General features: G+C 31.9%; 1 protein-coding gene across 2 annotated transcripts in view; it reads right to left on the bottom strand.

Moving 5' to 3' along the window:
• Nucleotides 1–14834, bottom strand: part of LOC124369299 — a 137123-nt gene that overhangs the window by 17798 nt on the left and 104491 nt on the right. For both annotated transcript variants that reach the window (XM_046827235.1, XM_046827236.1), the window contains 3 exons: nucleotides 12967–13013; nucleotides 7689–7784; nucleotides 2946–3187 (listed from right to left, as the gene is read on the bottom strand). In XM_046827235.1, the coding sequence (XP_046683191.1) occupies nucleotides 2946–3187; nucleotides 7689–7784; nucleotides 12967–13013 (385 nt within the window). The remainder of the gene's footprint in view (nucleotides 1–2945; nucleotides 3188–7688; nucleotides 7785–12966; nucleotides 13014–14834) is intronic.

Genomic DNA, 14834 nt, shown 5'->3' with positions numbered 1-14834 from the left:
GTCGACAGTTCTTTTGGTCTTCTGTCAGCAGCCAAGGAACAAATTTTGCCGAAACACAGTTCATTTTAAAATCTTCGTGTAAAATGTTACAAACTGACGATTTTGGTATTCCTAAATCTTCTTCCAGCTCTCGGACAGTCAATCGACGGTTTTCATTAATTGCTGCACTAATAAATTCAACATTTTCAGCGTTTCTGGCCTGCCAGATCGGTCATCACTCTCTACTGATATGTGACCATTTTAAACCACTCTTTTATTTGTGTATCGCCCATAGACACGTCACCATAAACTTTCCGTATCATAGTAATCGTCTCTAATGCTGAATGGCCAAGTTTTTGGCAAAATTTAATGCAAATGCGCTGCTCAACACGTTCAGTCATATTGAAATGCGACACACACACGGCAGTACTGTACGGAACAGAGCACTGTGACTCACTGAGTGACCGAATCGTATTCAATACCTAATGTGGGAAGGAGTAGATTTGCCCCTCCCCTCCAATAACCGGTTCGAGCCGGTCGGTTACGCCACGGCCGCCTACTGGTCGGATACTTTTTGGACAGACCTCGTATTTCACAACCACATTGTCTACTTTAACGCTACTTTGTTCCAGAGAACAAATATAAAATTTCCATTTTGTAATTTGAAGTTTTCCTTGAATTTAGAAGTGATAAGGGTATTTAGAAAAACCTAAAAACATCCTTTTTCTGAACAATATCATCTGGCTTAGTTATGATAGACTTTAACTTTATAATACCTTAATTTGGTGCAAATGGTTTTCGATTGGGTACTTTTTAAAATTTGTTAACAAAAATAAGACTAACAATTTCCCTGTTATGTTCTAATTTAGAGCAATCCAATTTAATAATATTAATACTTTTTATAATCAAAATAAATTTGCCACAGATAAATTTGATATGAAATAACATATTTACGGTATCATAAAAATTGCTTTGCTTTTTATAACTACAAGGTTTTTCTCCTAAACCTGTTTCTTCTCACGAGCAGCAATTTTCTGCTTGTTCTTTATATACATATCCTCATTAATGCAATGAATGTCCATTGCACCTGTAAATTTGTGTAAACAAGCAAATTTGACTTCATCATTTCAGCCACTGCTGATGTATTTCAGTGCACTGAACCAGGTAAGAAAAACACACTTTGTTCCATGTTCCAACAGTTAACTAAATTAATTAAAAAGTATCTTACATATATAATTTTATGTTAGTTTACTCTTTACTTCTTTGAGTTTTTTATACTTCTAGTAAAAGTTTTTTGCCTGAAGCATGCAGAATTTGTTTAGGTCATTACATTCTAAAAGATATAGTTCTAATCAATATATTATATTGTACCATCTTTTATTTTTTATTGTTATTCATATTTAAATAATAACACAAATTATGTTCAGATTACAATTTAAACACACGTGTATATGTGCACATGCACGCACGCGCGCGCGCACACACACACACACACACACACACACACAACAATCATGATTTTTCAGGGCTATGATTACACATTTCTCCACTCATAATTCTGCACAAAATAGTCAGGATCTCTACTTTGTGGCTTGTCCAACTTTGATATAATTACAATATTAGATATATAATAATTCTCTGGTTCAAGGAATGGAAGAGCTTAGAAAGTGTGAAATAGGGGTACATTTTAATGTTGATAACAGCAATGAGTTGATGAGCCAGCCGGCAAAGAGTGGTTGAGGCAATGTGGACAGGCTGGCGAGTGAAATGTACAGGTCGTGTGTAGGTCTGACTACCATCCACATTATTTCAAAAATGAAACTTGTCATTGGAGATAGACATTCCAGAAAGATTGTTTTCATATGAATATTATATTTTGGGCAATTCAGGCACAGGCAGGCCTAGTGGTTTGAATTAGAAACCTTGGTTCCTGACATAAATCATGTTTGTTCACTAAGGATATACAGGGTAATTTTTTTGTTTTTAGTTTACTGTATAAATAAAGCAAGTTTTCTTTCTTTCTTTTATATATATATATATATATATATATATATATATATATATATATATATATGTATAATTCCTTGAGATATATATTTGAACTAATATATACAGATCACATTTTGCAACTTATATATTATATATGCGGCTGTATAAGTATTTGACACATTCATTAAATTTGTATAAATGGCAATAGCCTAATTTTTATTTCAGTAAATATTGAATCACAAAATGTACTTGCTCCGCTAGGACTCGAACCCGGAACTCTCACTTGCCGAGTGTGTGTGCTACCACCAAATCACAGAGTGGTGAGAGATAAGAGTTTGAGACCCGGCAGAGCAATTACTTTTTATGATTCAATATATATATATATATATACATAGTCAGTGACAATGAAATGAAATTTCAGACAAACAAACAAGATAATTTGACAATCAAAAAGTAATTTGAAGTAATTGTATACAATTACAAAAATTTCAATTTTAAAGTTATGCAATTGTAAACTAAATTAATTGAAAACAATAACAATGGCACTAGTAATTCTTTGTACAATTTCTTTTTGAAAAATGAACTGTTGAGTTCTCTAGAAAATGCTAATCGATTATGCTGAAAATATTATATGTATCAGGTCAAAAGTATGGTAAGGACGATAGTTAGAAAATAACATTGATTATATGGGATTAAACTCGAAATCACTGGGGGCAATGCACCTCTTAATACCATGTCCAGCGTACAATTCTAAAGATTTTCATTACTTGTTCAATCCATTTAGTCAACATGAATCCATAAAATGAATAATTTGATGTTGAATAAGCACTTGTACACATGAACATTACTTTCTGGATGATAAAAGTATACATATTATATATACACGTATGATTTAAGATATATATAAGAACTTTGAATACCAAAAGATACTAAATGTATAATTCACCCTGATACGTAATTTGTTTACTGATACCTACCTGTTACACCTTTGAAATTTCTCTTTAGTTCTCCGTTTAATTGGCCTAGAGTCTTCTTCTTTCGCCCGGACTTTAACATGATTTCGGGGGCCATTTGATTGGTTGGCACGTGCTTTACTTGCCTTATCAAGTATATTTGAAGGACTTTCAATATACTCCATTAATGTGTCAATGTCAGCACCTCCACGAAATCCTTCGATATTTTCTGACGTAATTTCAATGTATTTTCGGTCATTTTTTGTCTGAAAAATAAAAAATTTAATGTTTTTTGTGCTGTGAAAACAGTATTTTAAGATTAAATAAGAACATTTGGAAACTTTAATGTAGGATTCAATAATGCAATAAAAAAATCATATACTGACTTACAGAACTTTTATATTACAGAGTACATTTTTAAATTTGAATTTTCTGTTATAAAATAAGTACCTCATAATTTTGCCCAGCAAAAGACATAATAATTTTTTTTTTAAATAACTGTGAATGTTCCAATTACAATTCAACTTTTGTTTGATAAAACAGCTGTTTTAGAGATTCTCCTGTGTAAGGCCTACAGTACTACATATTTTTGTCATCTATGATTTGTTAGGTAAGTGTCAAGTTTACTCATGAATACCTCATTCGACACAATGGCACCAAACCTAAGACCTACATCATATATTCCAGATTATTGAGAAACAGACAAGTCTCTTTAATATAATGTATAGTCTGGAAATTGTAGATTTGGTTTCTGTTAAAACTATGAGGCACTCTTGTTCCATAACAAGTCAGCTACAGGGTAATGAACTAAAAGAGGATGTAAGTGAAATATCTAGAAGAATTTCCACTAGATAATGTTGTTTGCCATACCTTGCTTAACCCAAGCACTTATCTTGATTATAAAGCTTATGATCCGGTAAAGAAACTTACAAAAATAGATGAAATTAAATATGATATTTTTTTTACTTTCATAAATAAGGTCATACTATTATTGCATTTTTTGGGGTCCATTATGTTAAAAATCAAACAATGAAAATTATAACAGTTACTAAATTGGTACAAACATTTTTGAACAGGGTGAAAGCCTCCTTTTAACACCCCAAGTGCCAATATGCTTCTGTGGTCAATAATTTATTATATATAAATCAACTTTGTAACTAAACAAATGTGTAAGACAGATGCCATCTTGGAATGAAAGTAGGTACCAAAATAAAACATGATATGTTGAGCATAAATTCTGCCAATAATGAGGAGTCAGCAATAAAACTACATAGGGTGGTGGCCACTCAAACCTTTATATGAAATTTGGGTTTTTCCTGTTTTCTGGATCTTTAGTCCATTTTCAAACCAAATATAAACAACTGTAATACTATATTCAACCCTTACACTGAATGCAGCGATAACAGTTTTTCGTCAGCAGCTATATTTACAAGAAATACCACGAAGCTGCGGTGACCTGGCAAAAATTTTCAATAAATTCGGTGATGATTCATCGATACCACCTATCAAATCTCGGCGGTGAGCTTCTTTGTTTATATAATATATCTCTGTTATATCTTTAAATGTGCCGAAATAACATGTGTATATTTAATAAATTTCCTTTCTGTTATGTCTGGAAAATACATGTATACAATTAGAGAAAATAAAAATATTACCTAACCTGTAAAAATTTTCTAACACAGCGCTAACGAGTGGGGCATACTGCACTCCAGCATTGTGGGTTATAGATCTGTAGTGCACAAGACTACGATTTTGTCGATTTGGTACAACAACAAAATTAACTAAAAAAACTTTATCTGAACTCTGCTAAAAGAATACAGTGATATTTTAATAAAATTTGCACAGGTTTAGGGAATATATATCATTGAATTGAATTGAATTGAATCATAATTTATTTCCAATTTCGGTACATGAAATAGTGTACAAACTAAAACTTAAACTCCTTAAAACATAAACAAAGAGTAACAATGTAAAAATTAAGCAGTAATTATAAGTTATTTAATAATATACAATTAAGGAATCTATTTATATAACTAGTTGTACATTCGTTAGTAGTAGCAGTTAATTTCTTTTAAGAAGTTTAACTCATTAATAGAAAATATTAGTGACCTAGGAAATAAGCCTACATGGGCCTGTAGAAAGCCTGTGCGTAGGCTCGAGTTGCTGTCATGAAACCATGGATGGATTGTAATTTGCTGTCTTTATTCAATATAAATCATGCGAACTACGTGGTGCGCTCGTCACGCACGCCCACACACACACACACACACTTCATGAAATATTGTACTAATGCCAATCTTAGCGAATAATTAAAAGTATTAAAATTTAGGATGGCGTATTTCCAGAATCAAGAAGAAACGACAGAGTATTCACTTATATACAGTAGTTAATTGAGAGGATTAAAGTGAAGTAGTAAAGTTAAATATATAAATTATACTACGAGCTACCATGAATCCATTCATAATTGTAGGTAGTGGAGTAACAGGTTAGATAAGGAGGGTAGATAAGATAAGGAAGGGGGGGCAATGTTAGAAGTAGTCCCTTCTGTATTCAGCCGTAATAATTGATTCAGCCTCGACAACCATTCATTTGAACGTTTTTTACACATAAATATCGATGGTGAATCAAAAATGTGGTGATCTGGAAAATATCGACAAAGATTTCTAAATAGAAGATGGGATATGTAGAAAGAGTTAGTTGATGATATGGATTTACTAATTTGCATTGGGACAACACCAATATTCCGTGCATATCGAGTATTATGAGAGTGTGAAGTTGTTGAGAAGATTGTTGTAAAGTTGTTATAAATATGGATGAGGATTGTTTTTATGAAAATTTTACGGATTGACAGAATATCGGTTTCTTTGTATAAGGTATCAGTATGATATCTCCTACATTTTTTATACCCGGCCTTTAAAATTGCGTTCTGAACTACCTGCAGTGGCTGCAGAAGTGTTTTGTACGCTCCGCCCCAGGCTATTATTCCGAATGAAAACAATGACTGGGCGTAGGCAAAATAGGCAAGTTTAATTTCCTTTTCATTTAAAATTTCCCTTAATTGTTTGAATGCAAATATGTATTTCCTTGTTCTTCTCTTCACATATTCAATATGACAAGACCATTTCAAACGCTTATCAAAGATAACGCCCAGATATTTATAAGACGAGACATTTTCAATACTTTCACAAGAGCAAAATACATTATTATAACTGCCACAACTGTGAACAACCAGTCCGTCTAGGGAATAGTCTGTAGACTCCCTGAGAGAAATGGGCATAAATTTAGTTTTCGAGGTGTTTAGTGAAAGAACATTTTGATCAAACCAATTCTTTAGGACCATAAGGTCATATAGTGCTTTTGAACGAGCATCAACCCAATCGTTGCCCTAAATTAAAATAAGGCTATCATCGGCAAATAAAACAGGTTTGCCATTCAGATTTAATTTAGAAATATTTTATGTAAATCAAAAACAGAATTGGGCCCAACGTACTCCCCTGGACCACTCCGTAATCCACAGGAAGCGCATCACTCTCAGTCCCACAGATAGACACGGTCTGTAGCCTATCCGTGAGTTAGCTTGTGAACCAAGAAAGCGCATTACCATTTACTCCCCATTTACCATTTACTCATATCATATCCTCTACCTTCTACTTTTAAGTAATAGACATGGAAGATTATAAAATGGGCTTCCAGAATATATTCCATTTACTTAAACATGTACAGGTATATATTTGTATATTACACCTTTAGTAAACACCCTGTATAAACAGTAGACACGCTGATGTTGACAAATATAGACATATAAAATACCAACTTAAAGTAATGTATTATTTAAAAATCACGTTATATTTTTACTGTATGTTTCTAAATAGTGTTTTAAAAAAGTGAAGTAAAATAAAAAAACAAGTTTTAGCACTCTGTAATTTGCTTGATGCCAGTCAGTTGTTGTCCATGAATATACATAGCAAACTTACAAAATACAATAACATAAATATATTAAATATTAATTATGACTGAAATATTATTTTTGAAACCGCGGTAATTTGTTAATTGGGTTATCTATCTAAATTTTTTCATATAGAAAGTACAAGAAAATATGTGTTAGCAATCGATAATTTGCATACTGCATATCAACCGTCATCCACAAAAAGACATTTGCATTCGAGATTCAGCTTCAACACATCACTAGTCATAATATTGTGAAATCATGACTTTCTTAGAGAATTAAAGCACTTCTGTTGGTATCAGAATCGAGTGAAAAGAGCTACATATTGAGTATCAAAATCTATCCATTCCTAGTAAAAATTCAAAGGACATTATAAAAATTCACACATAATCTATGCCCACACATAAAAAGTTTTATGGAACCCAAAATTACGCATAGGAATCAATGCTTTTCCATATTTTTTCATCGATGGAAGCCCAGGTTACAGTACTGAGAAAATAACATGGCTCTGAATACATCACATTGCCGACCAATATAAGAAGAAAGTATCAGAAAGTCACCTATTATGGATGTTTCCAAAGTACGATTAATTCATGATATGTAGAATAAAAAGACACAAGTACCGAACAGTGCTTTCCATAGTTTCCCTTAGAAAACGAACACAATTAATATGATCTATTATTGCCTCTTGAATATTTTATGTTTGCCCTAAGATAATACAAGAATAGAATCAGGCCACCATATCTAAAAATAAATAAATACATCATCATCAGAAAACCCTTATTAATTTATAAGTAAATACAGAATTTCATAGAGATTACCTTGACCCTCCTTGTTTTTTTTCTGTCCATACAGTTGGAATCCATCCTTAAGCAGCCTACGCTGTTTTGGTTTTGGTCCACATCCCACGACCGGGTCTGTACATAAACAGTTGAAATTTTATTTACAAAGTATACAAATACTATACCTAACCTTAAACAAAAAACTGTATTAACTTTGCAGACAAATTAATACTTTGTAATATGAAGAATATGGTTTTGTTGATGATGACAAGCATCTCGCTTACTAGCTAAAGTAGAGTAGTCACTTTTGGTCTTGTGCTTTTGTAGTGAAACAGTTGTGTATTGTTTCAAGATCTCAAATATGCTACATTTTTGTATTATACCAGATAATCTGAACCTCAAGAGCGTCTTTTTTCAAGGAATGAAAAATCATTCCAATTCCAACATATTGATATAGTAACAAAGACCCTAATGTTAAAACATAATTAAATACTCTTTATACTGCATCCTTATTTTACTTTATCAATACTGTAACAAACAATAAATAAAACGTATAGTCTAATGTAATAAGAAAATCATTTAACAGAAGTCAGACACATTCACTTTTACAGAAGCTTCTGACATTGATGGCTAAATAAAGACAAAAGGAGGGGTTAAGCATTGCAGTGGTAGGGGAATAGTGCAATGACCTTAACAGCGGCAATACATTCGGATCACTCACATTGCTAATTTTGTGGAAATTAAACAGGCACAATGGTGTTGTAGGGAGAGAGCCCTTTTTTGTGAATATCATGAAACCAATTTTACTCTCAGTGTATGGTGCAGCTGTGCAAGGAGCTATAGTGAACCAATTAAAATATAAGATTTTGCATTAAACATTTTGAAGCCTGTGTTAAAAGAAACGAATTTTAGTAAAATTTGTCTAAAGTAGCACAGAAATGCTGCAGACAACAGAAATGCTGCAGACAACAAAAAGCGGTTTTTTTGCAGAATTTCGGATAAAAAACTATATATGACCCCCTAGGAATTGTATAATTATAATTTTCACATTAATTTAAAGGTAACACATTTTCCTAGTCAGAAAAATTATATAAAATCAATTTAGAAAAAAATATATTTTGTAATTTTATTTTGATTTTTTAAAATGATATATATATATATATATATATTTTGTGTGAGAAACTGTATAATTGTTGTAAGTTTATATTTGGTTAGAAAGTTTTATTGAATTAGAAATACAAGTTTCAAGCTATTTTGAAAAGCTGTCCTAGGCCATATAACCAGATTTCGATGGGAAGTACATATTATATATAAACAACCAATATAAATAAAACAGAATACACAAGGGCTATCCAGAAAGTAGATTGCCTTTTGATATAGAAAAAACAAAAGAAATTGTAGTATATTATAAATTGGAAAGTGACACTAAAATACTATTTTTCAATATAGTCGCCATACAAATTTAGGCACTTATCATAGTGGTGAACTAGTTTTGAAATTCCAAAGTTATAAAATTCTGCTACCTGAGACTTTAATCTGGTAGTCGTTAAAATTTAAAATTATCGATGAATTCAAAAGATTTAATAATCCTTCCATGTTCCCCTGTATTATTTCAATGTCAGGCTTAACTTGTCATACTCAGGAAAACAATCTAAACAATTCTTTGATTAAAGTTTATTATGGATGATGGATGATTTGAAAGAATTCACAGGATTGCCACTATTATATCTTAATAAAAATTGAATAGATATTCAACATACCAGAGTTAGACCTAACACCGAAGAAGCTGTAGATACAAGTAAAAGAACACACTGAAAAAGCTGTAGATACAAGTAAAAGAACAAAAATATACATCAGACTCAACTCGAAGGACAGGAGAAGATTCACATAAAAAATATTTCAGCATAACACAGATGCATTACTCCAAGACATGATGTTTTCATCACAGCATAAAATAAGTGGATTCTGAACAGGAAACTCCATCATTGCATATCATAACAATAAGAATCCAAGGCATGTCTCGTAAAGACTACACTGATTTCATGGGTGTACAGATGCCTTCACTCTAATTTTTAATCTTTTATCTTGTTTTAGATTTCAAGGTAAACTATGTACTTGAATTTTATTAAATGAGATTCTTAAAATTTGATTAAGTTTTTTAATTACAGTACAGCCTCGTTTATCGATTATTTGGGACTAGAAGTGATCTGGATAAACTAGGAATATAGTAAAAACATAATAGATAAACCAGATTAATAAGGAATTTAAATTACAGTAAAATAAATATAATTCTGATTTATGTTGTTTTACAGATTTCAATTATAGAGAAAACACAAAAAATAACTAATAAAAAATGATTGTTTACTGATTTGTAAAAACTTCAAGCCTTTTTTTCTTTGGACTTTGGCACACTGTTTCTGTAAAGTAAAATCACGCAGATGTTTCAAGGGCATCATTTCCGTTGACAAAAGTGCTGAACTTTCTCTCAAAAATCTTCTGGTCTAGCTGTTCCATGGCATCAGAATGAATCATGAAACCTTACAGTTTTTCATTATTAGAGTAGTTTTCATTGTTCTCTTGTTAAAACTTCTACATAGGTTACAATAAAACATTGTTAATTTGTTATTATATATTTTATGCATAATTTTGAATGCTGAACATGTGTTAACAAAAAACAAACCACAATCAAAAATAAAATAAATTGGCCTCTCTATTCTGTAAAATTAATCCGGATAACCTGGAGATCCAGATCAATGAGATCCGGATAAACTAGTTTATAATGTAATTTAATTTTAATTGCTAACAAACTTGGTCTGACTTCAACAGAAGTTCATGTAGTGATTGGTTATGAATATGTTATGTATGAAGACTAAAAGTCTCTTCATGCAATATTATGTTGGCTCATTTCACATTATGTGATGATTTTCGGACAAGAAACACTGTTGAACATTTATGACCTTACTACTAGCAAGAATGAAGAATTATTTGTGATATACGTGTGTTTCAACTCTCACATTTAATGGTCTTTATACCTTGCTATGTACACAAAAACAAGTTATACAGTAAACACAGTTTTTTGAGTAATTTAAGCTATATAACCAAAGAAATATTTCTTGGTTTGGTTTTATATGACTGCCTAAGAAAATGTGTTCTATTACTGAATCCTCTATTCTTCTAATTTAATTTCATTATTTCGGGACATAAGAAATTGACAAATATGACACAATTACAGTTTCATCTTAGGATGTTCACTAGTTCTTTTACATATATGTATGCCAGAAGAAAAGAGTATTCACTCTGTATAAAGTCTGATTCAACCAATTTGAGTTAATCTTTTAGCCTATAATTGTCTAAGCACAAAAATCACTACTTACAAATAAATAATATACAACACCTTCTTTGACAAATTTGTTTGTTAAGATTTATATTTAAAAAGATACTAGCCAGTGGAATGTATCACTCACTCATCCACCCAACTGCTCAATGAAATTATAAAAAACATGATACCAATTATTAAAACATACCTGAGACCCACTACCAAAACCAATAGGAGCACAAACAAGTCTGAGCTTACCCACTGTGGTGTGTATATCATATGCCTCTTTTGTGTTAGGACATTTTTTAAATTGTATTGATTATAAGAAATTATAATACAGGATATTACGATAAAATAATCATGCCACTTCCAACACATGTGTGGTGATATCAGTAAGACAAATTGGGCTGCCTCAGCCATAAAAATAAATTCCCACTAGCTCTGTCCGTAAGTATAGTAATAGTTACTAAGCTGATAACTTCTTGTAAATATTAATCTTAATGAATAATATAGAACATAATCAAAGTAATTCAGTTCATAACTTTTTGTTTTTGGAAACCAGTGGTGAAGCTGCATGTGCTTAACCCTTCGGGAGAAGCAGTTTTTATTTTATCAACAGTCTTGGCATAAACCTAATTAGTTTAGGATTGTTTCAGGTGGTTTTGTTGTGGTGGTTATCTCTTTGACTTCGTGGTCAATATAATTTCATGGTTATCAAAATCCGTGGATCTAAGATTCATGATCCAGTTAAAAGGGAAATATTTTTATGTGGAAATTATGAGGAAAATTCGGAATGTTAGAGAGGAAATTTTCAGGATTAAGACTATTAGGACAATGTTTTCTCAACACAGCTATATTAATTACATCGGTCGCAAAATTGTGTGTGGTCAGTATCCTACATCAGTGTGTTATAATGTATTATAAGTCCTGAAAAGCTAAGACATTTATTAATACAAGGCCCTGTACTACGGTATAAATTTGTGCTCTTTATTTGGTACTTTTATTTGCAAAAGTAAAAATAGGTCTCTAATATTAATAGAATATAAACTCAATCTTGTATACATATTGTAAATAGCCACCATATTGCTTTAGGATATTAGAAAATAATAACTATTTTGTTTTAGGTGTAAATACATGAAAAGACTTAAATGAAGCCTATACGAGTAACTGAAGACTTTCGGATGAACTCAATTTAACACACACACATACAACCAATTTATCGAAGTCTATACATATAATAAAAAGTTTTTGAGGGAAAGAGGACGTTTAAGTGGTTTTTGCTCAAGATGCAGCTAACAATTTGCACTAATAATGCACTATTATTTATCATTTATAATAAAGTCTGGATGGATGGAATACTTGATATCACAAAATTTATGTATGAGACAAAGAATAAATATTTCTTTAATAATTTACTTTATAATACCAGCATTATTGCATCAGGAATAATACTCGCATATAAGGAACTGCTGAATCAGAAAAAGGCAGTTACTCAGTCAAAGAGGCCCAGTTTGGTATTATAACATGGCTTGCAAATGACAATAGTCCTTAGCAAACAAACTGAGTCAAGTGTTAAAACTTATAAAGCAAAGGACATGGTTATTGAGTGTATGGTGTGTATTGCTCAGCGTAATAGTGCCTAATGGGAGACAGTTTGGAACTAACATGTAAAGGTGATCATACCAGACAAGGAAATTTTTCAATATATACGAATCTGACATTTTACAGAATGCAAGCATCTCAGAAATACGATTCTGAGCTTAAAACATACTGAGGACCACATGTGTGTCCGCAGAACATTTTTGGTCCGCAGTTCGTCAGTGAAAATATACGTTGATTTCTTACAAATGTAATAAATACAAACACATGAGTTACATTGTTGGTTCATTAACAATTTGTTTCAACTTTCTAAATTCTCATTAAGAAAATTAAAAACCTATTCTAGTTCTATGTCTAGATATGATCTTGAAAACATGCAAATTCCTTTATTTTGATATTTACCTTGGTATCTCCATCTTTACCAAAAGTTGACATTTTGGTGCTCGGATCTGTAAAATAAAGAAAAATTAATTTTACTGACATAATGTAATATAACATCAGCCTTAAACAGTAAAACAATGATAAAATCTGGTTACAATTCCAAGATATAAACTTAAATAGTTTTAACATAAACATTAATAATTACAGTTAATTAATAAGTATCAATTATAATAAATATTTTTGGTTTTCCTAAGTACTTATCTTCGATACATACTATTTTTGAAGTTCAGCTTGTTTATGATGACCAAATAAGTTTTTAATTTCAAAGTTTAAACCACTATTTTGACTTTGACTCAGTGTGTACACATTTGTGCAGGTGTGATAATTTGCATATTAGGTATTTACACACCTAAGACAAAACATAATGAAAATAGATCATAACATCTTCAAATACATTATGAACAGCAGGCAATGTCCTCCCATGACATACAGCCAAAACCATTTATAGGGACATTAAAGAAGGCACTTGTACTGAGTTAATGCTGAATTTAATTCTGAGAGGAAAACGCTCACAAATATTTATGATAGGCTCTACATATTGTACACATATTAATTCTTACAAGTCTAGTGTTTTAGTATAAATTTGTAAAAAATGCTGATAGATAATAATTTGTGATGCTTTAGTTCTTGCAAGAACTAATTTTAAGTTATCAAAAGAAACTTTGTATAATAATACAGTGTCATCGAAAAATAATGCCTAGATTTAATAAAATTATAACATCAAAACCTTTCATGTTAAATGAGTAATTCTTTCACTGGACGATAACTGGTGAACGCAAGTTTTGTTTTTAGTTCGTCTGATTGTGTTTCCCTGTCTTCGTGATGCGCAGACAAGCTGTGCAATCGTCAAGGTCAGCCGGCCACAGACGCGCCGCCGCTCAGTACGATGTTGACCGTGCAACAAAAAGCACAGTGCGTGATTTGGTACGCGGAGTCAAAGTCAATTGTCAGTGTACAGCGGCTCTTTCGGAGAACATATCCGGGTCAAACAGCACCTGATAACAAAGCGATATGTGGTGCGCGTTATTTCATGACAAAGTTATTGGACCTTTCTTTTTTGTAGAAAAAACCATTACAGGCCTAGTTTACCTGGACATGCTTGAACTGTTTGTGTTCCCCCAATTAGACGATATCGAACAACAGACTGGACAGCGAATCATTTTTATGCAAGATGGGGCTCCACCTCACTACCATCGCGAGGTACGCGCTGCACTAAATGCACGCTTCCCAAATGGTTGGATTGGTAGAGCAGCCCCCATTTCATGGCCTCCTAGAAGTCCTGATCTTACCCCTTTGGATTTTTTTTCTGGGGGTACATAAAAAATGTTTACGCAGAAAAGATTCGGGATTTGGACCATCTTCGGGAGCGAATTTCTTCCGCAATCTTAACTGTTACGCCAGATATGATTGGACGCACGTGGCAGGAAGTTGACTACAGACTTGATATCTGCAGGGCAACGAACAGTGCTCACATTGAAACATACTAAGGTATGAAAAAAAATTTATTTCTTTCCGCACATTTTAAGACTACAACCTTTAAATTACCTTTAATAGTTTTTTTATGACAGTTATTTAAAATCTAGGCATTATTTTTCGATGACCCTGTATACCAAAAAATACAGCAGACTAAAATAATGTAAAAATTAATTGTTAGTGATGTGGAAGAGAACTAACAGAAAAAGCAAGAACAAATTTATGTTGAATTTACTTATGGATTTATTTTATTTTTGAATGTGTGGTATAATCAATCAAAATGAAAAACCGAATTACCAGGCAGAGGTAATGAGTGAATAAAGACAATGTGTTTAAACTTCAGCTCAGCTATTACT

Source organism: Homalodisca vitripennis, chromosome X (genome assembly GCF_021130785.1).
Source record: "Homalodisca vitripennis isolate AUS2020 chromosome X, UT_GWSS_2.1, whole genome shotgun sequence".
NCBI classification, from domain to species: Eukaryota; Metazoa; Arthropoda; class Insecta; order Hemiptera; family Cicadellidae; genus Homalodisca; species Homalodisca vitripennis.
Note: the sequence above shows the minus strand (reverse complement) of the source record. Positions and strands in the feature narration are given on the sequence as shown.